The 27,558-nt window shown below is 38.7% G+C and overlaps 1 protein-coding gene across 1 annotated transcript in view; it reads right to left on the reverse strand.

Annotated features, from left to right (window-relative positions):
• OTC (ornithine transcarbamylase) overlaps nucleotides 1-26,820 on the reverse strand; it is a 69,801-nt gene extending 42,981 nt beyond the window's left edge. The window contains exons 1-3 of the mRNA XM_072815158.1: nucleotides 26,573-26,820; nucleotides 14,282-14,420; nucleotides 12,543-12,624 (exon numbers count right to left, since the gene is read on the reverse strand). Coding sequence (XP_072671259.1) covers nucleotides 12,543-12,624; nucleotides 14,282-14,420; nucleotides 26,573-26,649 — 298 coding nt within the window. The 5' untranslated portion in view covers nucleotides 26,650-26,820. The remainder of the gene's footprint in view (nucleotides 1-12,542; nucleotides 12,625-14,281; nucleotides 14,421-26,572) is intronic.
• Between the last annotated feature and the right edge of the window lie 738 nt (nucleotides 26,821-27,558).

Raw genomic sequence — 27,558 nt, forward strand, 5'->3', positions numbered from 1 at the left:
GGGGAAAAATATCAGATTAACAACAGACCTCTCCACAGAGACCTGGCAGGCCAGAAAGGTCTGACATGATATATTCAGTGCCCTAAATGAGAAGAACATGCAGCCTAGAATACTATATCTAGCAAGGATCTCATTCAGAATAGAAGGAGAGAGTAAAGAGCTTCATGATAGGCAGAAACTGAAAGAATATGTGACCACCAAATCGGCTCGCCAAAAATATTAAGGAGGACTCTGTAAAAGAAAGAGGAAGCACAAAGAAATAATTGACAGAAATAGGGACTGAATAGGTATTATGATGACACTAAATTCATATCTTTCAAAAGTTACTCTGAATGTGAATGGGCTAAATGATCCCATCAAAAGACACAGGTTATCAGACTGGATAAAAAAGCAAGACCATCTATTTGCTGTCTACAAGGACTCATTTTAGATGTAAGGACACCTCTAGCCTGAAAATGAAAGGGTGGAGAACTATTTACCATTGAAATGGTCCTCAAAAGGAAGCAGGAGTAGCCATCCTCATATCAGATAAATTAAAGTTTATCCCAAAGACTGTAGTAAGAGATGAAGAGGGACACTATACCATACTTAAAGGGTCTATCCAACAAGAAGACCTAATGATCATGAATATCTATGCCCCTAATGTGGGAGTTGCCAAGTATATCAATCAATTAATAACTAAAGCAAAGAGATATGTAGTTAATAATACACTAATAGTAGGAGACTTCAACATGAAACTTTCTGCAAATGACAGATTTTCTAAGCAGAACATCACCAAAGAAACAAGGGCCTTAAATGATACACTGGACCAGATGGAGTTCACAGATATTTACAGAACTTTACATCTAAATGCAACTGAATACACATTCTTCTCAAGTGTAAATGGAACTTTCTCCAGAACCACATACTGGATCACAAATCAGGTCTCAACCAATACCAAAAGATTGGGATTGTCCCCTGCATATTTTCAGACCACAATGCTATGAAACTAGAACTCACTCACAAGAAGAAATTTGGAAGAAACTCAATCACATGGAGGTTAAAGAGCATCCTACTAAAAGATGAATGGGTAAACCAGGAAATTAGAGAAGAATTAAAAAGATTCATGGAAACTAATGAAAATGAAGATACAATCACTCAAAATCTTTGGGATACAGCAAAAGCAGTCCTTAGAGGGAAATACATCGCAATACAAGCATCCCTCAAAAAATTGGAAAAAATTCAAATACACAAGCTAACCTTGCACCTAAAGGAACTGGAGAAAAAACAGCAAATAAAACGTACTCTAAGCAGAAAAAAAGAGAAATAATAAAGATTCGAGCAGAACTCAATGAAATAGAGACCACAAGAACTGTAGAACAGATCAACAAAACCAGGAGTTGGTTCTTTGAAAGAATTAATAAGACAGATGAACACTAGCCAGAATTATTAAAAAGAAAAAAGAGTCAAATTAATAAAATCATAAATGAAAAAGGAGAGATCACAACCAATACTAAGGAAATACAAACAATTTTAAAAACGTATTATGAGCAGCTATATGCCAACAAATTAGGCAATCTAGAAGAAATGGATGCATTTCTGGAAACCCACAAACTACCAAAACTGGAACAGGAAAAAAAAGAAAACCTGAACAGGACAATAACCAGGGAGGAAATTGAAGCAGTTGTCAAAAACCTCCCAAGACACAAAAGTCCAGGACCAGATGGCTTCTCAGGGGAATTCTATCAAATGTTTAAGGAAGAAATAATATCTATTCTACTTAAGTGTTCCAGTAGATAGAAAGGGATGGAATACTTCCAAACTGGTTTTATGAGGCCAGCATTACCTTGATTCCAGAACCAAAGATCCCACCAAAAAGGAGCATTATAGACCAATATCCCCGATGAACACGGATGCAAAAATTCTCAACAAGATACTAACCAATAGGATCCAACAGTACATTAAGAAGATTATTCACCATGACAAAGTGGGATTTATCCCCGGGATGCAAGGATGGTTCAACACTCGTAAAACAATCAACATAATAGATCACATCAACAAGAGAAAAAACAAGAACCATATGATCCTCTCAATAGATGCAGAGAAAGCATTTGACAAAATACAGCATCCATTCCTGATCAAAACCCCTGAGAATATGGGGATACAGGGAACATTCATCAATATCTTAAAAGCTATCTATGAAAAGCCCACAGTGAGTATCATTCTCAATGGGGAAAAACTGAGAGCCTTTCCCCTAAGATCAGGAACACAACAGGGATGTCCACTCTCACCACTGCTATTCAACATAGTACTAAAAGTCCTAGTCTCAGCAATCAGGCAACAAAAAGAAATAAAAGGCATTCCAATTGGCAAAGAAGAAGTCAAACTCTCCGTCTTCGCAGATGACATGATGTTGTATATAGAAAACCCAAAAGACTCTACCCCATGATGGCTAGAACTCATACAGCAGTTCAGTAATGTGGCAGGATACAAACTCAATGCCAAGAAATCAGTGGCATTTCTCTACTGAGAATGAAGAAAGAGAAATTAAGGAGTCAATCCCATTTACAATTGCACCCAAAGGCATAAGATACCTAGGAATAAACCTAACCAAAGAGGTAAAGGATCTATACCCTAAAAGCTACAGAACGCTTCTGAAAGAAATTGGGGAAGACACAAAGAGATGAAAAAATATTCCATGCTCATGGATTGGAAGAATTAATATTGTGAAAATGTCAATGCTACCCAGGGCAATATGTTCAATGCAATCCCTATCAAAATACGATGGACTTTCTTCAGAGAGTTGGAACAAATCATCTTAAGATTTGTGTGGAATCAGAAAAGACCCTGAATAGCCAGGGGAATATTAAAAAAGAAAACCAGAGCCAGAGGCATCACAATGTCGTATTTCAAATTATACTACAAAGCTGGTATCATCAAGACACTGTGGTACTGGCACAAAAAGCAGACACATAGATCAATGGAACAGAATAGAGAACCGAGAAATGGGCCCTCAACTCTATGGTCAACTAATATTCAACAAAGCAGGAAAGACTATCCACTGGAAAAAGGACACAGTCTCTTCAATAAATGGTGCTGGGAAAATTGGACAGCCACGTGCAGAAGAATGACACTGGACCATTCTCTTACACCATACACGAAGATAAACTCAAAATGGATAGAAGATCTAAATGTGAAATGAGAATCCATCAAAATCCTAGAGGAGAACACAGGCAACACCCTTTCTGAACTTGGCCACAGCAACTTCTTGCAAGATACATCAATGAAGGCAAGGGAAACAAAAGCAAAAATGAACAATTGGGGGAATTAATCAACATAAAAAGCTTCTGCACAGCAAAAGAAACAGTCAAAAAAACTAAAAGACAACCTACAGAATGGGAGAAGATATTTGCAAATGACCTATCAGATAAAGGGCTAGTGTCCAAGATCTATAGAGAACTTATTAAACTCAACAGCAAAGAAACAAACAATCCAATCATGAAATGGGCAAAAGACATGAAGAGAAATCTCACAGAGGAAGACATAGACATGACCAACAAGCACATGAGAACATGTTCCGTGTCGCTTGCCATCAGGGAAATACAAATCAAAACCACAATGAGATCCCACCTCACACCAGTGAGAATGGGGAAAATTAACAAGACAGGAAACCACAAGTGTTGGAGAGGATGCGGAGAAAGGGGAACCCTCTTGCACTGTTGGTGGGAATGAGAACTGGTGCAGCCACTCTGGAAAACTGTGTGGAGGTTCCTCAAAGAGTTAAAAATAAAACTGCCCTATGACCTAGCAATTGCACTGCTGGGGATTTACCCCAGAGATACAGATGCAGTGAAAAGCCAAGTCACCTGCACCCCGATGTTTATAGCAGCAATGTCCACGATAGCCAAACTGTGGAAGGAGCCTCAGTGTCCATCGAAAGATGAATGCATAAAGAAGATGTGGTCTATATATACAATGGAATATTCCTCAGCCATCAGAAAGGACGAATACCCACCATTTGCTTCAGCGTGGATGGAACTGGAGGGTATTATGCTGAGTGAAGTCAATTGGAGGAGGACAAACATTATATGGTCTCATTCATTTGGAGAATATAAAAAATAGTGAAAGGGAATAAAGGGGAAAGGAAAGAAAATGAGTGGGAAATATCAGAGAGGGTGAGAGAACATGAGAGGCTCCTAACTCTGGGAAACGAACAAGGGGTAGTGGAAAGGGAGGTGGGCAGGGGGATGGAGTGACTGGGTGGCGGGCACTGAAGGGGGCACTGGACGGGATGAGCACCGGGTGTTATACTATATGTTGGCAAGTCGAACTCCAAAAAATATATGTACGAAAAAAAGAGATTGTTTTTAAGAACTTATAGCCTTAGGGCTTGCCATAGATTAGCCAGCCCCTGAGCCAACTTACACTGGAATTTGCAAAGATAGGACAATAGAGTGGATCTGGACTCATTCTTCTTCATCTTAAAAATCAAGCAATTTGCCTAGAGCCCTGAGATCCCTTGCAGTTGTGATGTGTTACATCCCAGGTAGAATCAAAGAACTTGAAACACACTAACGATCCTACTTGCAATGGGTCCTATAATAAAGAGTCTGACTCCATTTATGATGCTTAAATGCTACCAATTTTCAAGCCAACCATCACTCTCCCTTCTTCTTCTTCTGCCCTATATCTGGGCAAGCTGTTAAGAAAATCCACATGCCCCCTCCTTTGGCACTAGCAGTGGGTTCAAACTAAACAAGACCTGGCCTGTGCATGGGAATCTTCTCCCCAGCCCCACTCTCTAGCCACAATAAAAGCCCAGGCTAGTATCATTTCTCCACTGTCCAATGCTACTTGAGACCAGTATGGGAGACAGTCCTACCCTACACAGGAAGCCACGTTATGTGAGTAACAAACCTTTCCATACTCTCTTGGTGCATGTGTGGCATCCTCAATGTCACCAATCAAACCAAATTTTGGTAGAAGGCACATTTTGTCTCTGTGGAGTGATCACAGTAGGCCCTGGCATCACAGTGTAATTCTGAAATTTATTCATTCATTCTAAAATTATGAGCCTGGTGATATTCTAGACATTGAGAAAAGCATTATAAGCAGCAGGATACAAGTGCCTGCTTACACAGTCCTTACATTCCAATGGGGAGAGACCAATAATAAACTGAATGAGTAAATTTAAAATATGTTGGATGTTGATAAGTTCCATAAGAAAAATAGAAGAGGGAGAGGAGATAGGAAATGTAAGGAATATGAGCTGTATTTTTAATGTGGTCATGGAAGTCACACTGAAACATATCAGACAGTGGAAAGAGCATGTCTTGAGGTCCTTAGGAAGGTCATGACTGGTGGGTTCAAGGAACAAAAAGAAGATTGGCATGGAAGGTGCAGAGTTTGTCAGGAGGAAAGTAGTAGGAGGTGAGGCTACAGAAGGAAGGTAGAGAGGAAGCAACAAATTTGACTTTTGTCTGAATAAGACAGAAAGCCATTGGAGGATGAGAGCAGAAGAGTCACATGATGGACTTATATTTGAACATAACATCTGTAGTGGGGCAAGGGTGGAAGCAGAGAGGCCAGTCACTAGACCCATTTGCAAAACTCGGGGTGAGCGTTGATAGCTTGGACCAGGGTGGTGGCAACTGAAATGAGAGTGATTGGCTAAGAAGAGATATGGTGTCCATCGAAAGATGAATGGATAAAGAAGCTGTGGTTTATGTATATAATGGAATTTTCCTCAGCCATTAGAAACGACAAATACCCACCATTTGATTCGAAGTGGATGGAACTGGAGGGTATTATGCTGAGTGAAGTAAGTCAATCGGAGAAGGACAAACAGTATATGTTCTCATTCATTTGGGGAATATAAATAATAGTGAAAGGGAATATAAGGGAAGGGAGAAGAAATGTGTGGGAAATATCAGAAAGGGAGACAGAACATAAAGACTCCTAACTCTGGGAAATAAACTAGGGGTGGTGGAAGGGGAGGAGGGCGGGGGGTGGGGGTGAATGGGTGACGGGCACTGAGGGGGGCACTTGACGGGATAAGCACTGGGTGTTGTTCTGTATGTTGGTAAATTGAACACCAATAAAAATAAATTTATTATAACAAAAAGAAAAAGAATAGATATATATATCAGGAGATATATTTTGAAAGTAGAGCCAGCATTCAGCTGATGACCTTGCTTCATCCCTCACCGAAAGGATGGTAGCAGATGGAGAACTTCCACATTCCACCACTCCATTTCCCTAGCTGTATACCCATATATTCTGCTTTTCTTCCTATTAAGCATAGATGAACTTTTCATGCCCTATGTATGTACTAGAAGCCATACCTTCTTGCATACTCAAGAATATTGGTCTAGCAGTTCTTTCCTATCTCCCGTACATATATTCATCATGAATATACTATTCTCATTTTTTTCACTCATTAATAAAAAACAAATGCAGATTTTTCTCTATATTTCCCTATTTCCCCTGCTAAGTATCCCTTCAACTCTTTGCTCCCTTTGCAAGAAAACTTTGTTTTTTCTTTCTCTCTTCAGTTCCTCTTTTCTCATTTCCCTCAAACATATCCCCATAAGGCTTTGTGCCAACCCCTCCCCAGCAACACTGTACCAAAACTTCTCTCACCAAAGTTATCAATGATACATCTAGTAACCATTTCAGTTCTCAGTTTTCTTAAATTAGCAGCATTTAACAAAGTTGTTCACCATCTTCATGATAAACTTTCTTCACACACTGTCCAGGACACCACACCTTCTTGCCTTCACATCTACCTTAGAAGTTGCTCCTTCTCAATCTCTATTGCTGGTTGCCTCTCTTTTCCTTGGCCTCTTAATGTTGGTGTCCCTCAAGGCTGGTCCTTGGTCCTCTTGTCTCCATCTATACTCATTCCCTTTCTAATCATATCCAATTTCGTGGCCTGAAATACCATCTATATGCTGATGACTCCCAAATATCTCTAGGTCAAATCTCAATTCCATACTCCAAACTAATAGCTAATTGTCTTTTCAACATCTTTGCTCATGTGTCTGACAAACATCTTAAATTCAATACTTCCAAAGAAACTGAACTCCTGATTTTCCTCTCTATTCTCCACCTGGTCCATCCTGCTCACAGCTGCTCAGGCAAACACCATGAAGTCATCTTTAATGTCTCTTCTCTACCCAATGCATCAGAAATCTTGTGAGCTATCCCTTCAAAACATATCCAGAATCTTTCCCTTTTACCTCTTCTACTGCTACCACTCTGGCCCTTGCCTCCATGTATTATAGCTACCTACTGATGGATTTCACTGCTTCTATCTTGTCTCCACCCCCAACCCCTGCAGTTTATTTTCAACAGAGCAGTCCAAGAGAGCCTTTTAAAATGCAAGTTAGATCATGTCAACCCTCCAAAGAGTCTTCATTTCACTCAGAATAAAAGCCAATTCCAAATAATGGAGAACATGTTTTGCCCTCACTTCCAGGAACATTCTTCTCTTTATTTCCAACATACTCTATCATCCACTTACTTAGTATGTCTATTGCTTATTGTCTGTGTACCCACTAGAACATAAGCTCCATGAAGGCAGGAATTTTCCTCTGTTTTGTTCACTGATTTAGCACTCTCAAGAACCTAGAATAAATACTGGTATATAGTAAGGGCTCAACAAATATTTATTAAATGAATGTAGGAGGGATTTTGACTCTGGGGAGAGGACCCATTCTTTTCACTTGCAAATATCTCCTAATATTGTTAACAGAAGGAACAAAATTTTCTATTACGTGTAAAGTGAGCTAATGGAATTTAGTGATAATTTTAATCACTAATCACTCTTGAGTATTTAATCTGTTTCTATACATAACCTATACAAATGTGAAAACTGCACATTCATCAATAAAGTATTTATTGCGCGCCTACTATGTGTCTAGCACAGAGATGAATGTCACTGAGAGTTGAAAGCTATGGAGAAAGGTTTAAACAGTTTACTGGCAGGTCTACTCCAAGTCATGCTCTCATTTTTACCAGAAGTCATTTTGCTGTAACAGTGCAGGATTAGGTTGCTGCCTTGTCACTTTTCTCTTTGTACTATAAAGAAGATTCATATCAAGCCTGGACTTATGAGGTAGGGGTAGGAAGAGGGGTTACAGAAAATGTTAAGAAGTAGGAGTCTAAGCCTTCAGCAGTTCTCAAAGGAGATAAGATGGGGGGACATTGCCTCTGAGAAGGAATTACCTCTGCAGTTGTGGTCACTGGTCAGAAAGGAGCCTCAGACCCCAATTTAAAAGCACAGGTCAAATATTTGCCAGCTTATCAGACCTGGCTGGTGATAAGTGCTTCGGTGGGGGCAGGGGGGGCTGTCACAGGTTCAGAAAAGCTTCCAGGAGCCACCATTGCTGAGGAGAGGAGGGCAGAGGCAGAGGGCTCTCCTCTCTCTTTCACCCTTCATCCAGAGAACTCTGCTGTTAACTGTCATTTGTTTATGCATTCACATTGGGTATATTTGAACAAAGGGTTTCTTCTATTAATATCTTAATTTCTGCCTGGGAAAATAAGAGTACATCTGATTTTGCTCTTTTCCTCACAGATCCCTGCAAGCTTTGGAAGGAGGCATATAAATAGAATTCAGGCACTGGAAATATGAGGGCTCTGAGGGCTCTTGCTGGTAGAACTAACGCAGTCATGAGCCTCTCTGTGCTTCACTTTCTTTTTTTTTTTTTTTTTTTTTTTTTTTTTTTTTTTTTATTTATGATAGTCACAGAGAGAGAGAGAGGCAGAGACACAGGCAGAGGGAGAAGCAGGCTCCATGCACCGGGAGCCCGATGTGGGATTCGATCCCGGGTCTCCAGGATCGCGCCCTGGGCCAAAGGCAGGCGCCAAACCGCTGCGCCACCCAGGGATCCCTGTGCTTCACTTTCATATCTGCAGAATAGTATCATGATTTTTATATTGTCACCTTTGTAAAGATGATACAACTGAAATAGCTGGAAAGCACCAGCTTCTATGTCACCTTGAAAGTGAAATACCAGTTAAATAATGAAAAGAACCATCTCTTAAGATGCCTTGTGCATTTTTTTCTATCAGCTACTGCACTTACCGAGATTAATAAATGTATCCGGCTATCTGCTCAATTAATTTGCAATAAAAGAATATAATCATCAGTAGACACACGAGAGAATTGCACAGTTTGCCTGGCAGGCATACACAAAGAGTGGAGGAGGAATAAATGATCTACAACTATACACAGCGACGCCGGTACATCTCACAAGCATAATGCTGAGCAAAAGAAACCACACACAAAAGAGCATATGCTGAATGATCCCATCATGGGCAAAACTAATCTGTGATGTTAGAAACCAGGATAATGGTTACCCTTGGGTAGGGGGAGTAGCAACTAGAAGGAGATACAAGGGAGGGCTTCTGAAATGCCCTTAATGTCCTATTTCTCTATCTGGGTATTAGTTACAAGGATGTATGTACTGTAAGAATTCATTGAACGCTATATATTTAATGATTTGTGCACTTTTCTGTAGGCATGTTACACTTAATAAAAATATTACATGAGCAATTAATATGGCTTAAAGTTGAGTGGCAATTTTATTCTGTCCTCTGAGATAAGTAGAAATACAGTTATATCTCTGCAACTCAGGCTTGGGATGGAATCCTCAAGGACTTTCCTGTGAGGAGGCTGGCACAAATCTGAAGCAATAATAGACAGTTTTAATTACATTCTATTTTCATTCTAAATACCAAGGTAACAGGTTTTGATGGAAAATTGTGCCAAAGGACAACTAATAAGATACATATGTTCATTATAGAAATGCTCTGCTATGGTTTTGGTTGAGGTTTACTGTTTCTGTAAGCATTTAAAGCAACTACTTACTCTGACAGATTCTCCTCCTGTTGAGTTTGGCAGGATGCCACATATAATTAGACTCATGGATATTTATTGAAGATAATGATGAATACTCTGTGAACCATAACTTTTTATGGTCAGATGTTGCTTTTCTCATGTATTTGTCATTACAGTTTGCAATTCTGTGCAGGTTTCAGAACACTTCTACATAGAAAACCATCATCTAACAAAATGCTTAATGCCATCTGTAGAAACAATTTTACTGGAATAAAACACGACTATTACCTCTCTAAATTAAATTAGATACTTAAAAAATACATTTAATAATAGCTTCCAGTCCTAGGTCTGCCATTTATTAGCAATGTGACTGTGGGCCATTTGCTGAACTTGGTTCAGCCTGTTTTCCTCAATGGTCTTATCCTCATAGAATTGTCATAAGGATTAAGTGAAATAATCCCTGTAATTAATATAGAGCACTTGTCACAGGGTCTGCACCCAAAGGCTTATTAAGTCTTCACTTTTGGTTTTATTAATAGCTTAACTACCATATTATATGTGAATGGTAAAACTGATCACTTATTTGAGGATATTTGACACCAAAAATAGCATAGCATCTGAATAAAGAAAAGTTGTAGAAAACAACTAAGAAAAATTAATTTAAAAAAAAACTTAAAATTGAGAAATGCCTGTGTATTAATCCATTCTTTTGATGACTTCAAAAAAGAATACCTCTTTTAAGTACTAATGATAAAATAAAATTCTGCTCAACTCCTAGAAGGCCAATGCTGAAAAGGAGCAGAATTTGAGAATTACTGACTGGTTTAAGCAATATTCACTTTTCCTTTACTGTATGTCAGATGTCAACATGATTTCTTAAAGGAGCCATCTTTAAAGAGCAGAATGTTCTCATCTGTTTTCTTCCTGGAACTTAAAGGTTAGGTGACACCTTATATGGTTCCCCTCACCCTCCTTTCTTCTCTCCAGGGGCAAGGGGAGTATATTAGTAAGAAAAGTGACTTCGATATCTGAATCCTGGTGCTATTTGTATTACCAAGTCATTTAATCCCTCTGAATTTTATTTTGCTATATATTTGATGAACCTCATTACTGATTATTACAAGGCAAGAATTGCATGAAGTAGTTGTTTGCTTCTAAATCCTAGGAAACTTTTATGGGGCACCTGGTTGGCTCAGTTGGTTAGGTGTCTGACTCTTGATTTCAGTTCAGGTCATGATCTCAGGGTTTTGAGATCAAGTCCCACATCAAGCTCCATGCTGGGTGTGGGGCCTGCTTAAGATTCTCTCTCTGCCTCCCTCTCCCTCTCCCTCTCCCTCTCCCTCTCCCTCTCCCTCTCTATCTTTCCCTCCCTCTCTAAAATAAACAAACAAAGCCTTGAAAGCTCTGATGCTTGTATATAGGATGAAATATTTGAAGAATCAACCAATATGGTTTTGTTTCTGGTACCTTGTCCTTGATCCTATCCATTTGTCCATTTGGGTAGTCATGTTATTGATTCAAAAGAGGTCTAACAAAGCAGAAATGCAGAGCAAAAGAAAACCGGTGATGTATAGCTTATGAGTTTCAAAATGGACTTTTTGAAACATAACAGAGATAATAGTTTGAGAAGAAATTTTGAGTCTCAATAGCTTACAATTCCAGGCACAAACAGTAGATTCGAAAGAAATCTTGGAATAGTCAGAACCAGTTTTTTTCTTCCTGCTTTATCACCTACCCTCTAATACTAAGAACTGAGAGGGGGAAAAGAAGAGCAAGAGAGAGGCAGCAACAGAAATAGAAATTGACAAATATTTGACACTGTACCCTGCTGTCTGTCCCCCAGGCCAAGTACCAAAGGGTGGGAAGCATGATGGAATTTTCAGATGAGTTTGGGAAACCCCAGAGCTGATAACACCTGTGTCTTGCTTTTAACACAGAGCTCTAGGAGGCAACACATTTTACAAAACTCCCTGGCACCCAGTCTGAGGAAGGAATGATAGAGAAAGCCTTGCAGTATCTCTGTAGCCAGTATGACATGGAGAGCTGCCAAGAGGTTGAGAGTCAAACCGAGAAATATTTTAGTCTTGTGATCCAAGTGAAGCAAACTCCAGTGAATGGGAGACAGCCAAGGTCCAATGGGGATAAAGAAGTCCCAGAAGACTCCAACGTGAATGTTTGATGATGATGTCCTGATTACCAATGCCCAGATCCCCATAGCCCTAGGTGTCTTATTCACATACTCTCCAGGGCTTAGCCATGACTGTGGGGAAAGAGACAGGAGAGCCTAAATTGACAAAGTAAACCCTGAAATGACTGAGGATTGCATAACATTGCAGAGATTCGGTTTCCACCATCCAGCAAAATTGGTACAAGCAAGAAAAAAGTCTTTACATATTAGGAAAATAGACATTTCTTGCCCACATGAGTTTGAGGGCTGAGAATTTGTGTTCACTCACATTTTGAACTGTACGTAAAAAACTCCTTGGGACTTCTAATCAATTCTTCATGGAATTCCTATAGATGACGCTAATCTTTCTGCTTACAGCTTCTTTGAGAATTGGAAAGAGCATTCAGAGCCTTGCACTGCTACACGCGGTGACAATGTTTTCCCTTTGTGGTTGCTAACAAGACAGATTCCCCCACTGGGTGACTCCTTCCAGATCTTCATCCTTTGGCCCCCTTTTCAGCACAAGTGCGAGTTTCTCTGTGGACTCACCTGTTTCTGTGGACAGTCTTGTTCGAGTACTTCTTTTTTCAAAAATCATGCCTAAGGACTTCCCTTGTAATAAAGGCAAATACTGAAAATTAAGGACAAGAATACAATTAAAATGAAAAAATATATTTTGTATCCAGTATCAAAGATTATGTTTCAAAAGTTATTCTTTACATTATCAGAAAACGTAGAATAAATATTCACTGCTTCCAAAGAAGCATTCAAAATGTTACTTAAGAAGTGAATTTAAAATGTTTTTTTTTTCATGTTCTAATCAAATGGAGGAAAGGAACAGGAACTCCTACAGCTTAATGGCATGTAATTAGAAAATATTAGTTGCTCTGGGTTCAACCTGAGCACTTGTTCCAAAGTATGTTAATGTTTCCTACTGGAACCATCTTTTTACCTAAATCCATGGAAATCCATATCAATGTTCAATGACCTTGAAGATGATTGTTTCAGAGCTGTTTTCTCAGCTAGAAACAATGCTACTCTCTCACAACATGAGGCATTAAGACTCCTAAAGATGAAACCCCAGCTACAATTTTATCATGCATCCCTGTGGGAGTGCAAAGGCTTTGTTTCTGGAAGTCATTTGGAAACAATCTGGAGAGTTTGGGTGTGGGGTGGGGCTTTTCCTCCTTCCTCTTCTTGTAGATAGACTTCCTGATAGGATGAGTTCTGGAACAAGTACATTCCTGCCAGCTAACCTTCCTTATACACAAAGTATGAAGAAAAGGCCTGGGATCTTGGGGGGCGTTTTCTCTTTATTTCAGGTCTTATATGGGAATGTCAACTCATAGCATTTGGAGTCACTCTTGTTTTCAGAACTTGGAGAGCTAGTGAACTAGATAAGAAAACCAAGGTCATGTAAAACTTCCTCAACCTGAAACCAACTCTTTAAAGTGCTTTTGAACAAGCTTGGAACACAAAAATGCTTTCACAATTAAGCAGTCTAAATGAAGCTGCTGCATTAATTAAGCGTGTTTCAAACATCAATTGCTCAAAATGCAGAATAATGCTTATAGCTAAGCACTATATCCCATCTCTTCTCCTACTTGGTTACCACTTGTTTCTTTGCTAATCTAAATTATTTTTAACACTGTAAAATCATTGTGAATTTTTGGACATTATCCTAAGGATCATATATCTGATAGTCATCCACAATTGAATTTGTTGCCAGGAAAAAAATATCATCCTTATTTTTAACTTGATAGATAACACACAGAGAAAAGAATGAAGGTATAAAAATAAAATCTGTCAAGAGAAATGATTCCTTAGGTTCTGATCCAATTAATAATGAATTTCAACATTCCACATGAAAGAAGTACAATGATTTGTCATTGAACAACTGATTTTTATGCTTTTTTATGTTTGTACACTCAGTGATAATCAATTACCTTGATTGTGTGGTTTCATTACTTAGCTACAGTTTAGGACTTTTAATATATTTCATTTTCCCTCTTTCTTTGGAAAGGCTGTCTTTAAAAGGTTGGTTGATAGAATCAGAAAATAAGATGAGGGATCCCTAGGTGGCGCAGCGGTTTGGCGCCTGCCTTTGGCCCAGGGCGCGATCCTGGAGACCCGGGATCGAATCCCACATCGGGCTCCCGGTGCATGGAGCCTGCTTCTTCTTCTGCCTGTGTCTCTGCCTCTCTCTCTCTCTCTCTCTCTCTCTCTCTCTCTGTGACTGTCATAAATAAATAAAAATTAAAAAAAAAATAAGATGAAATGCTACATACCTCTCCTTTCTCTTTTATCCTAAATTTTAGATCTGCTGATAGCCATAACATATACTTAATTTCTTCTCCTGTAAAGTTCTTTAGAGTAAGGAGGTCACGACCCTTCAGCTGTACTTTATTTTGTAGTGGTTGTCCACATCTACAAAAAAAAGAAAAATGAAAGAGAAATAATATATTTAAGAAAAAAACCCATGCTATGGTGATTCATAGTTTTAAAACATAGCAAATCACATGGAGCCTCACGTGTCTCTGCAAAGTGCTAATCCATTAAAATTGATATGGCTTTGGTTTACATTTTAGGTATCCAATATTTTGGATGTTGATAGAAAAGAACCATTTGAGGAAGTAGTTGAATTCTTATTTGCTGGGAATAGTATCAGTGGCTTTGCCACTTATTAACTGTACAACTTCAGGCAGGTTACCTAATCTCTCTCTGTACCTAAATTTCTCACCTAGAAATTAAGTATAACAATCTTATAGGGTTATGAAGTTGAAATGATTTAATTCATGGAAATCATACAGTGTCTGGCATATAATAAGCCTTTGATAAATTTTAGCTATTATTATTGAGATCATAAGATTATACAAACAATATACAATGTCCATACAATAGAAAACATTGTGATTCTTTTTCCCCTACTGCCCTACAAATCTGTTCTTGGAGATTTGTTCTTTACTTGTTCCCAGTCAAATACAATGGGCCTTGTGGCTTTTCTAGTTCCTTTCAGAAAATAAAATTTAAAAAATCCTCTGTGCCTACTTTATTTCCCCCAAAGAGTCTCAGTAAAATAATGTGTAATAATAATAATAATAATTTTTTAACTTTAAGAAATGTACTGTAAGCTAGCACCCTTTTCCCTTCCAGCTCATGCCTAATTCAAGCTGGCCACCTCTAGAGAGAAAAGGGATGACCATGAGGCTGATTCCTCTATTTCCTTGCCATTATTCCCTCCAAGTTAAGCCTAGGGAAGGTGAGGAGTTAAGGGTCAAGCAAAGTCTGATTCTGTTCTAGCAATCTAGCATTGGTATAGGTGCTTGAGGCTGACTCTCTTCTGGGATGCTTTTGAGCATCCTTGGGAAAATTCTGCCATCATTGAGAATTTCTCACGGTAGTCCTTGGTGGTGGACAATTATACTTCTAATGCCACCCAAGGGAATACATCCAGACTCCTTTTGCAAAGATCTCCCCACCCTTCAGGAGGTCTCGTGGCCATCATGTGAAACACTACCCTGTTAGGTCTCTCTCTCAGTCTGTATTAGTTCATGGGAAGCCCTTCATGTTCTTTGCTCTGACAAGGGTCAGTTTCATTCCAGTATAAACTGCTGTCTTGTTCTGCTGTCAAAACTTCTAGGCAGCCCGTCCCTCTTACTCAAGATTTCCCAAGTATAGGCCTGGATTTGGTGTATGGCATCCTCAAGATCTCCTATTGGGGATATTGATGCCATTGGAGCCACATCCCCAGGCTCGAGGTGAGGGGAGAGTACCTCTCCCTGTCATACATAGTAGTAGCACTTTAAAAACTCTCTTCTAATATACAACCCATCTCTTGGTTTCTGAAGTCCATTTTAGAAGCTGGAAGTGATCACCAGTGGGATGCAAAAATAATTCTTGAGTATCTCTTTTCACGGAGTTCAGGAACACTCCTGTTTTAGTGGCATAGCATCTCACTTTGGAATGAGGAAAGAGTCAACACCTATTGGGCCTGAGCAGAAACTGAGATGGAAAGAGTCTCATTTTAACATTTTGTTATATCATGATGACAATAATTATTATTTGGGAATCAGTATCTAAAATAGAAAACAGGGACATTTGGGTGGCTCCTGGTTGAGCATCTGCCTTTGGCTCAGGTCAGGATCCTGGGATCCTGGGATTGAGACCTGCGTCAGGCTCCCCATGGAAAGCCTGCTTCTCCCTCTGCCCATGTCTCTGCCTCTCTCTGTGTCTCTCATAAATGAATAAATAAATAAATAAATAAATAAACAAACAAAATCTTTAAAAATAAATAACATTATTTCATTTTCCCAGTGTTATCTCTATTTAACAATAACTATATTGTATACAATTGGAAATTATGAATAATGAAAGGCAAATTGTGGTTCACCACAGGTACTAAATACTAATTTTACTAGAAGTAAAACAACTGTCACAAAATGATCATGGTTGAATTTCAGCCTAAGTAAAGAGCTTGGGCTACCTGAGATGAAGAGTAAATTCTTTGGTGGGATTTATTTATGTCTTACAATAATGACAAGAAGATAGTCAAGAAAATCACAAATGTACTCAATTTGTTGTCTCCAATGCAATGTCAAATAACATAGACAAAGGAATATTTCACTTAACATCCAACTTTCTGGTAGAGTTGATTGATTCATTTAATCTTTGATAGATGAATAGATTTTTTTTCAGTTGACTTTTTGTGATGTTAAGCCCTTCAGAGATTCTAGTTAGTAAGGAAAGAAACTTCCATAAAGATTGAGGGTTTATGAGTTAGTGGGCTAATGGTTGACTGATTTAATGTAAGATACTAATGACAGGGGCTCCTGGGTGGCTCGGTCAGTTAAGCAGCAGCCTTTGGCTCAGGTCATGATCCCAAGGTACTGGGATCAAGCCCCAAGTCAGGCACCCTGCTCAATGGGGAATCTGCTTCTCCCTCTCTCTCTGATCCTCCCCGTACTCACACTCTCACTTGCTCTCTCTCTCTCTCTCTCTCTCTCTCTCTCTCCCTCCCTCTCACAAATGAATAAATAAATAAAATCTTTTTTTTAAGATTTTATTTATTCATGAGAGACACTTAGAGAGAGAGAGAGAGAGAGAGAGAGAGAAAGGCACAGACACAGGCAGAGGGAGAAGCAGGCTCCATGCAGGGAGCCTGACGTGGGACTCGATCCCGGGTCTCCAGGACCAGGCCCTGGGCTGAAGGCGGCACTAAACCACCGAACCACCAGGGCTGCCCTAAAAAATCTTTTTAAAAAAGATGCTAATGACACATTCAATTCCAATAGAAATTAGTGTTTTCAGCTTATATGTGGATCAAAATTTTGGTCACCATTCTTGTTTCAAAGATGTACCATAGTGTTTAACTTTTATTTTACTTTTTTATTATTTTTAAATTTTTTATTTAAATTTTAGTTAGCACAGTGCCATATTGGTTTTAGGAATAGAATTCAGTGATTCATCACTTACATTTCAACTTTTAAAAATTTGTCATTCATCTACTCTCTAAATTTTGAACATGGATCTATGATGTATGTTTACTTATTTATATATGTGTTGCTTCTCTAATAGTGTATAAAACAAAACATTAAAAAATGTTAAAGTTTAGACTAAGAAGAACCAAATATTTTAAAAATAAATTTATAAATATACAAAAATATTTTGCTGGCTAAGCAAGTTTCTAGAATAGACCTTCATTTTCTTCCTTCCACTGGAACCCTAGTAAAAATCTTACAAAACTATGTTCAAGATTTGGATAATACTATTCAGAAACTTGATAATTTAAAGACAGCATTTAGGCAGAACATGTATTTTTACATATGTATTTTGGTTATGTGTTTGGTTCTGATAACATTAGTTAGTGATAAAATTAAACACTTGGAATATACAAGTAGTGATATTGTTGAGAAGTAAACCCTTAGATTGTTTTTCATGCAGTTTTTAGAGTCAGCTGGGTTTGAGGCTCTGTAACAGGTGTAACATGTCTGACCTGAAATGGAGGCATAGCAGCTTAAACTTACTCAATTCATGTTTAGGGCATCTTGCAAATATTTTTCTCTGGAATAAGGTCCAAGTAAGATAAAATCACAGAGTATTAACTCTCTTGACTCTGTGTCTCACAATAAAATATTAATATTCAATGGCTTAAGACTTCCTCCAATATTATTTTTAAAAGGGAAAAAAGCTTTGCTGGAAAACCCTGCTCCCCAGGATTTCAGAAATTTGTGAAACATCACTATAGTTGTTGAACTCACATCCAATGACAAGAGGAGAAACCACTCATATGCGAATTTTGAAGACTTATTTTTAGCGGAGAGCTCAAGCTCATTCTTCTGGCTGTTTTGGAGCCCACAAAATCCGAGTCATCAAATGGCGACACTTAAGGGATTCAGTACCCTCCCCCACTCTCAGCCCTTGCAGGGTTGTGTTGTATCTACTTCCTTCTAAATACTCACAGGACTACAAGTTTCATTCAAGAGACTCTCACGGATCTTGGAATTGTGGTGGTGGTGGTGGTGGTGGTGGTGGTGTTGAGTCTCAGAGAAAAAGAATTAAAAAAGAAAGGAAAGGAAAGGATGCAGAGAACTTAATTTTTCTCCCCCCTTCCCATGAAAGGAAGCAGGAAAATAATGGTGAAAGAGGAGACCCAACACCACCTTCAGCTATTTCAAAAAAGCTCCAGCTTCCAGTTTTCACAAGCAGGAGACAGATTGGGAGAAGTGAAAGGTCTCTGGGTCTTTCTCAGGTTTGTCCTTATACTCCAAGAAGTCAGAATTAGGGTTGGATTTAGGGTAGGGTGAATGTTCTGCTGTTGGGATTGCACTGGGAGATGCTGCTCTTGTTATTTCTCCATTGACAGATTGAAGTTTAAAGATAAAAAGAAGACACAAACATTCTGCTTGAATCTTCCCATTTTGTCCAGACCTTTCATTTAAAAATGTATATAGCAATAGAAACCTTATTTCAAATTATTTCTCTTAGACCACAATTAATCAGAATACTTCTTTGTGACTCCAATCTCTATACGGCAGTCACTGATAATATTGCCTTCACTCTTGCCCTGTGATCACGCCTCCAATAAATGTTAGCAGATAAGCTTTTTTTCCCTTAAATACAGATAGTTCTGGCTTTGCATGGTAGTATGCATGGTAGTAGGACTGTAAATGACCATTAAATCTGCAACCATGCAAAACAACCTTAATAATAAGTTGGAAAAATCACAATTGTTCTGCGACTTTTAATTTTTGGTCAAAACATTAAACACTCTCATATTGTCAGTTACAAATGTGTAGGGAAGTGAAAAAATAGTAAAGCAAATATATTTATTACACTGTAATTTAAAACATTAGAAATATTGAGAATTATAGTGTTTTATTTTTTGTAAAAACTGTCAAGACCAGTTTGAACCGTGCATGCTATCTTCTTATAATATAACATATGTTACAGAGCAAACATATTGTCTGTGCTTTGGTGAATTGTCATACTTTCTAAGTTTGGATAGACTTCTAACATTTATCCTTTGTACTTTCAATATGTAAAAAATATCTGATAATTCCTTGAATGTGAAGTGTTTTGCTGGTGTCACTTCCTCTGGAACATCTTTATACTTTGTGTCACAGCCACTTTCCTCATTTATGTCAGTAAATTTGTCTTCGCTAAATTCCTCTGGCTGCATAGCTAGAGTCTCTTAACCAGTAGCAGAGTCAACAATCCCACCATCAGCTATTTCTTCTATAAATGCATTCCCATTTGATTCAAATGTAGCTGCCAGTGTGATTCTTTACTTCTCTACTGCCCTTTGGTCTCTGTCAGACAATTCCTCCTTTCAGTTATTCATTTTTATAAAATGGCACATCAGTTTATCATTGGGGAAAAAAGAAGGCAGCGCAACTATACTCTTTGCTGTTTGTATGTAAACTGAATAACAGATGTGCAGTGAACAATCACCAAAACTTTGAAAGAAGTGATGCAATTGGTCACGGATCATGATGTGCAGCTGTTATTTACATAGTGATTTGGGTACAAAAGTGCTAGCCATGAAGTTTTTACTTTATGCAACTACTCACAATTAATACACTGTGGCAGCTGAAATTTGAACTGTGTACTTGAAAGACTGGTGTTATGTGATTCAACTGTGGTAATTGAAATTCCTGCATATTGGGACCTTGCAAAGGAAGGACTGCCTATGCTCCAAATGCTTTCTCATTGTGGGACTCTTTCACATACCATTCTTTCTGTCCAGAACACTATCTCCTTAGCTCTCAATGCTGGCTCCTTCTTGCCCTTAGGTTTAAATACCACCTCCTGGGAGATTCCTTTCCTGTCTGTACTAAGTAGTCTCTACTTTGTCTTCATTTTGTTCATGATACTTATCACAATTTTTAAATATGTATTTTTTGTATCTGTTTATATTACTTACTTTTTATCTTCCCATTGAACTTTATGATCCATGCTGGCAAGGATCCTGCCTGTTTTGTTTATTAATATATACCCAGGGCTTATTGTAATGTCTGGGATATGGTAGGTATTCAATAAATACTTCTTAGGTAAAAGGACGAATGAATCATATTATGTCTCTGGACAGAAGTGTAACAATTTGCATAAGAATGAATTTAGCAGATTTCTGAGAATGAACTTAGATTTGCCATGATGGATTTTCAATATCCTGATCAAAGTCTGATGACCAGAAGAAGATACCAAGAGCCCCCAAAACAAAATTAATGTTGAGAGAAAAGCATGTATGGGGTATGGCCCAGGCTGAACACAAGATTTGAGTCTCAGGGAGGAAAACTGATTGTGGCCTAGTGTGTGGATAAAGCTGAAATTCCCCAGGGCTCAACTACTCTGGCATAGTATTTACACTCCTGGGAACAACAGTTAGACATATACATGTGAAAAAAGAGCATTATAACCTTGGATCTCAGGCACAGTAGTCTAAGTCAAGTGCAATAACCCAGAAAACTGGGGATCCCTAGGTGGCTCAGCGGTTTAGCACCTGCCTTTGGCCCAGGGCGTGATCCTGGAGTCCTGGGATCAAGTCCCGCGTTGGGCTACCAGCATGGGGCTTGCTTCTCCCTCTGCCTGTGTCTCTGCCCCCCTCTCTCTCTTTCTATGTCTATCAGGAATAAATAAATAAAATCTAAAAAAAAACCCAGAAAACTGGTAAGAGGACCTGGTGGGACAAGCTTTTGCCCATAGCATCATGAGAGCCAAATCCAAAGTAGAGTAATAGTATACTGATATATACCAATACTTTGGTTCCATCTCTCCATGAGCCCTTCTTGTATAGAATAAGTCCCCAGGGTTCTTAGGGACAAAAAAGGTAGAGAGGTAGATACTGGAAAAAAATTTTTTTTTAAATTTTTTTATTTATTTATGATAGTCATACAGAGAGAGAGAGAGAGAGAGACAGAGGCAGAGGCAGAGGGAGAAGCAGGCTCCATGCACAGGGAGCCCGACGTGGGATTCGATCCCGGGTCTCCAGGATCGCGCCCTGGGCCAAAGGCAGGCGCCAAACCGCTGCGCCACCCAGGGATCCCCGATACTGGAAAATTTTTAAATTGCATCTCAACCAGTGAAGATCAGTCATATTGTTCAAACCATTGAAAAATCATTAAAGTGGTCACCACCTTTCCCAATTCTATCCAGGAGGTGGGGCAGGAAATGTTTGCATAGGAAAAATAGCTGTTTTTCATAGATATCGAGAACTAACCAGGAAAATTTATCACTGGAAGGAAAGCAAACACAATGGTTTGAGTTTAAGTTCCTATCCTGTTTACCTCAAAGACCTCCTCTTGGCTCTGAAATGGAGCTGCCACACCTCTTTCCTAAGCTACTTAAAGATTAGAGAAAAGTAGAAGAGCTCCATAATTGTACCATATTGAAATGCCTCTGCCACATGTCCCCACCTTTTTTCTCTGGTCTGTATCAAGCATTTCTTGCATTTCTGGTGATTAATCCATACTCGAATTAGGCAGCTCAAACCACTGGCATAAATGGCTTCTAAGTTCTTATAGAGACCCCATGCCTCAGTTGGAGGCAGCTTCCTCTGGTTCCAGAGCACCTGAACCAGGACCAGGACTGTTGTTTTAGTGTTCCCATAAAATACTTAGTTTTCTTATACTTCAGTGTGTCTCCTTGGTAAACAGACCTGAATACACATTATCATTCTTCAGCCAACACACAATGGGGAGAATACAATATGGGAGAAAACAATGGGAACCATGTACAGATTTTCTGTCAAAACTGTCATTGCACTCTGGGTAAAGCCAGGGCTTTTAAAAAAGCAAGACTAGTTCCTTACATTAATTTTATCCCTTGAAAAAATAATTACAGAGATTTCTCAACCCCAAATCATTGAATGCTAAGAAGTTAAGCCAAGGTAATAGTAGATTTTTGTGTTAGCTTTACCGAAATATCTTCCTAGCTAGAAAATGGAAGCATATTCTGTATTGGCAGAATAAAACCTTTCATTGCAAGAGGCTGCATTTTCCAACTCTGGTTAATTGTTTGGAGCACGGGAGGAGACCTGGATGTGTTCCTTTGTATAATTGTATTTTATTAGAAGAGAAAGTGCTTGATTCGAGTAAACTGTGGTTAGTCAGAGCAGGCTTTGCCAGAATAGGAAAAAATTCAGTGTTAAATGGTATTTTAATCCCCATGGAAAATTTGAGATGAAGACTTTATCTTCTGGAGGCATGAGAGGGAGTCAGTGGGTCTGATGGCTGAGATTTTTGTGTTTCTTTAACGTTGCAGATTGGTGCAACCATTAAGGCATATTTTCTTTGTTTTTGTTTTTGTTTTTTTTTACTCAGATATTTTTGTTGTATTTTTAAAAAGGAGATTGTGCAAGGATAGGATGGCCAACTTGATCAGTTTGAAAGGATCAAAGTAATCAAAGCAGTGGAATAAATAGGGCAGTGGTTTTTAATTATTCCAGTTCTAGTCCTAGTTCAGCTATGACCTTGGGAAGATCATTTTCCATCTTTGGCCTCAATTCCTCATCTGAAAAATTAAGAAAATGAACTCAAAATCAGTGATCCATCTTGACTTTGTCTTCCACAACACTCATGAAATTTATAAACACAAGATTTCCCAAGGCCATACTGGAGCCATCTGAATTCTCAGTGGCCTGTTTTTAATTTCATCACTTTCTTGCCATCTCAGGAAATCATACTGCAATCCATGCAAGGGAGACTGACTTTATTTTCATAAAATCCTTGAATCTCATCCAATTAATTTGAAAAAAAGCACTAATTACCTCCAAATTTCTTTACTTCATTAACAACAGTAATAATAGTCTATTGCTAAAAATGGACTTGCAGCCTTTCTCACGGTTGCCACATGCTCATATGTGGTATAAGTAAGTCACTCTTGCAACTGACTGACTAGGTGGTCTCTAAGAAACCTGAGATCATCAATCTTCTAAAATGGTGCGACTTCCTATTTGTCTGAAAATTGAAGAGGGTTAGCTTTGTGCACATGTTCTTAAAGGGCTGGAACCCTAAACTGTTGAAAATCTGTATCTGCCTCTACTTCTTCTATCTCAGTTAAATCACTAAATTACTAAAAATAACAAACTATAAATAGACCCAAATTTTATTGTTGGTCAAGGGAAACATCATGACCCCATTCCATGCCTGGTCTCAGACCTTGTACAGTTTTCTGAAGTCAGGAAACATATTTTTAAAACGGCATTCATTTTCAGTTATGACAGAAGATGCGAATAGTCAAAGAGGACTGTTTTCTGTCCTCTAGAAGAGCATGGATGGCCTATAATTGCTTCATCCATGTGTCCACGTGTGTAGAGATAGTATGTGTGTGGGATGAAGGGAGCATAATGAGTTATGTAAGCCCTTAGAAAGGTCTGGAATGAAATACCTGAAAACCAGTCACCTCCACTCCAATCCATAACCTCCACAAAATTGGGTGGCTTAGCTCAATATTCTCTGAAGAAATTTCTATTTGTGAGATGAAATTGAACTGCACTTACAAATTGGTCTTCTCTGATAAAAAAAGAGATTTTTTAGTGGTTTCTTTAAAAGCTATAAGTGGTTTCCCTAATAGGCAACAAATCATAGGACACTGTCTATTATCCATACACCGCCAGGCTCTAGAGCCTTGTTTGTGAGATGAAAAGCCTATGGATTGGGTGTTTTCGGCAGTCTTGGTGTCTGATTCTATTGATTTTGGAGGAAAAAAGAAATAATAATTGACTAAAATGATTGATTCAGGAGCCTGCATGAATGTCTTCAGCCACACTTAAGCTGTTATTTTTATCCTGTCCATGGCGATATGGCGGCTCACTTAAAAACTGCAGTCCCTATTTTGTGGCATTGCCACACCCTAACCACACATTTTCTTATTACTCTCTAGTGTTAAGATCATGTGGTATGTTCTGTAGTAAGATCTCTCTACCTTTCCCAAGAGATATGGGGGAAATAAAGACCTCGGATCTCTGTGGAAGGCTGAAAATCAAAGTAAAGGTACAATACAGGAAGAGTTGACAGGGAGCTTTTCTCTGTTGTTGAGAGGTCATCAAAGGCCATAGGTCTTACTGGAGACAGCAATTCTCAGATCATCTAGCTGGCAGGTAGCGTAGCTAACTAAAAGAGTTGGAAAGAAAAACGCCCATGCCACATGAGAACAACACCATTTCAACATTATCCCATTTTCATGAGACTTATGCTCTTAAATTCCTAATGACATGGGTGATTTGAGGCTTTCATATTTCAAATAACCGGTATAGAGTTGGGCTGATTTGGCCATGCTTTTGCCTCAGCCCCCATTCACTGTGAGAGATGGCTAGCCAAGACTCTGTGAGTTACAGTCTGGCTACTGGATATAGATGATAGAATATTACTAAATACCAAAGAAGCCCAAATATTTGGAAGGGGTTTTATTTGCAAAATTTGAACTTGTTATCAGTATTTTAAAAATCAATCATCACTGTAATTTTCAAAGAAGAGTATAAGTTCCAAACTTTGGTTATTCATTCAGTTGACTATTTTCAGCTCAGTGATGATTCTTTTTTAAAAACTATGGAATAAAATTTCATCATACTTTTCTCTGATGTAATGCAGTGGGATGGAATAATAAAATAATGAACATTCATCTGTCACTTTACAGTTTTCACACATTATCTCACTATCACTAGACTGTGACTTCATGTGTCTGGTATGAAATACCCTCTTTACCTTCTTTACCACTGTATTCCCTAACACCTTGCATACAGTGTGGCACAAAGTAAGTGCTCAATAAATATTTATTAAATGAATTGTTGAACTACCTTGTGATGTAAAAAGAGCAGATATTACTCTTTTTTCCCATTTTATAGGTGAAGCAACATTACAGAAAAGTTTAGTGACTTGCTCAAGGTCAATAGAACCAGCAAGTGGTAGTACCAGGCCTTGAATCTAGTTCTTTAGACTCCAAAACCTGAACTTTCCTCCACATTCCTGGATTATGTGGTCTGATTCTAGTACTTATTGGTTAAGTGCCATAATCTGTTTGGGCCTTATTGACTCTATCTGTAAATTAAGAGAGGGCTAATACTATTCTGTGGCTCCAAAGTCCCATCTAGGTCTAAGATTATGGGCTTTATTTACAGTATTATTTACAATGTCATCTGACTTCTAAAAGTCTTCTATTAACCAAGGAAATGGTACTCGTGGTAGAGTCTGGAGAGAGAGGGCTGCCAGGTAGCCCAGAGGAGGGACTCAGGGCCACTGTCACAGGTCTACTTCCTAACAGTGGGAGAAACTTCAGACTAGAAGCTTCTCCCTTCAGAAAGTCAGTGAGGTTGTTTTGAGGTCGGTTGTAAAGGGTCTCTGGGAAAATTCTATGTGATTATTAACGTGCAATTACTCTAGAAGCTTTCTGGCAATAATGTGCAGCTTTGATGGCCTTCCTTCCTTGGTTAACTTATTATCCCTGTCCCCTTCCCCACAGACACACTCCACACCACCTTCCACTGCATGTTCAATAGCTGTAAGCAGGATGTAGCTTTTATAATGAATTCATTGGAAACAGCTTCCTTTTTTTCACATGCTACCAAGAATTTCAGGGATAGATTTCAAATGTGGATTTTATTTTTAAAATATCATTATCCTCATCACACATAAGGCTCCTTTGCATCAGCTTTGTAAATATTTATCCAGTTGTTATTTGGGGTCTGGTATTTTTTTTTAAAAGAACTGAATAATCCCCATTCCCTAGAATGATAGATTATTTTCAAGCAAACCCAAATACAAACTGAAGGCCCTGTATAAATTAGTTCTCATTTTCTTCAGCCATTAGCCCATTTAAAACGTACACAAACAGAAGATGTCAAGAACATTTAGTCTATTTTACCTGCCGAGGGTAGCCCCCACCCCCAGCCTGCTATGAAATCTGATTACAGAGGACTGAGAAATGAAAGCTCAGCTGGAATTAGAAATAGCTGTCTCAAATAAGGTTAGAACCTGGCCCTACACCCTGCAGAAAGAGGCCTTTTCAGGCTGCACTCCTTTGCAGAAGAGAACTTCATTTATCACCATTGTTCCTAAGTCAGACTCAAATCTCTGGCCATCACTTACCGAAAATTTCGAACCACGAAATTGTGACCGTTTCTAAGAGCTGCATTGTTCAACAGGATCCTCAAATTAAACAGCATCTTCGTTTGATAATGAAAAAGATTGTATGCTCTTGAAAATGCCTCACCAAGGTAGACAGTGGGGTCCACCTAAAAGCTAAGAACGATTTCAATTGCAGTAAGAGAGCAAAGGTAATATCACCCTTCAGCTACCTTATCAAATTCTCCTGGTTAGAGATACTGCAGGGCAGGGTACAGGAGCACCTGAACTTTAAGCCGAGCTCTACCACTGTGTGTGTGTGTGTGTGTGTGTGTGTGTGTGTGTGTGTGTTTAGCAGGAATCCTGATTCTTTTGTGCCCAGGCTCCTCATTTTTCATAATATATTTATACTGTCACATACTTGTACCAAATCAATTGATAAGTACTCATTGAGCATATAATACATGCAAGGTACTGCAGTACTGGCTGGTGTGAAGGTACATAGAAATAGCCTTTTCAGAAAATGAATCATCAGTGTAAAATCCCAGATGTAGACACAATATCCCTGCATATTTCCAATGATAGTACTTTTGTAACTCTAAGTCTCTACTTTCCCACAAAAACAAATAGAAGTGCCCTGGAACTATTTTTTGGTGGCATGAAGCTGGAGTGGGGATAGAGGTATAATAAAAAGATCTCAATCCTGTAGCTCCCACTGTGCCTTGCACATAGTAGGTCTTCAACAGAAAAGTCATTGCCTATTCAAGTGAGAACCCACAATCAATAGAAGTGGGGAGGGAGTACCATATGTTTCTCCCCTGGTAGCCTCTCCAGATCACTAAGAGGTCATCCAGCACTTTAGATTCATTCATTCATTCATCCACAGTTATAAGTTAGATATTTTCAAAATCTGTTCTGTGTCAGATATTGGACTAGGCTGAAATTTCAGTGAAGGAAGATGACCTCACTCTCACATAGTTTACAGTTCAGTAAGGGTGATATGATTTGTA

This window comes from Canis lupus, chromosome X (assembly GCF_048164855.1).
Source record: "Canis lupus baileyi chromosome X, mCanLup2.hap1, whole genome shotgun sequence".
Classification (NCBI taxonomy): domain Eukaryota; kingdom Metazoa; phylum Chordata; class Mammalia; order Carnivora; family Canidae; genus Canis; species Canis lupus.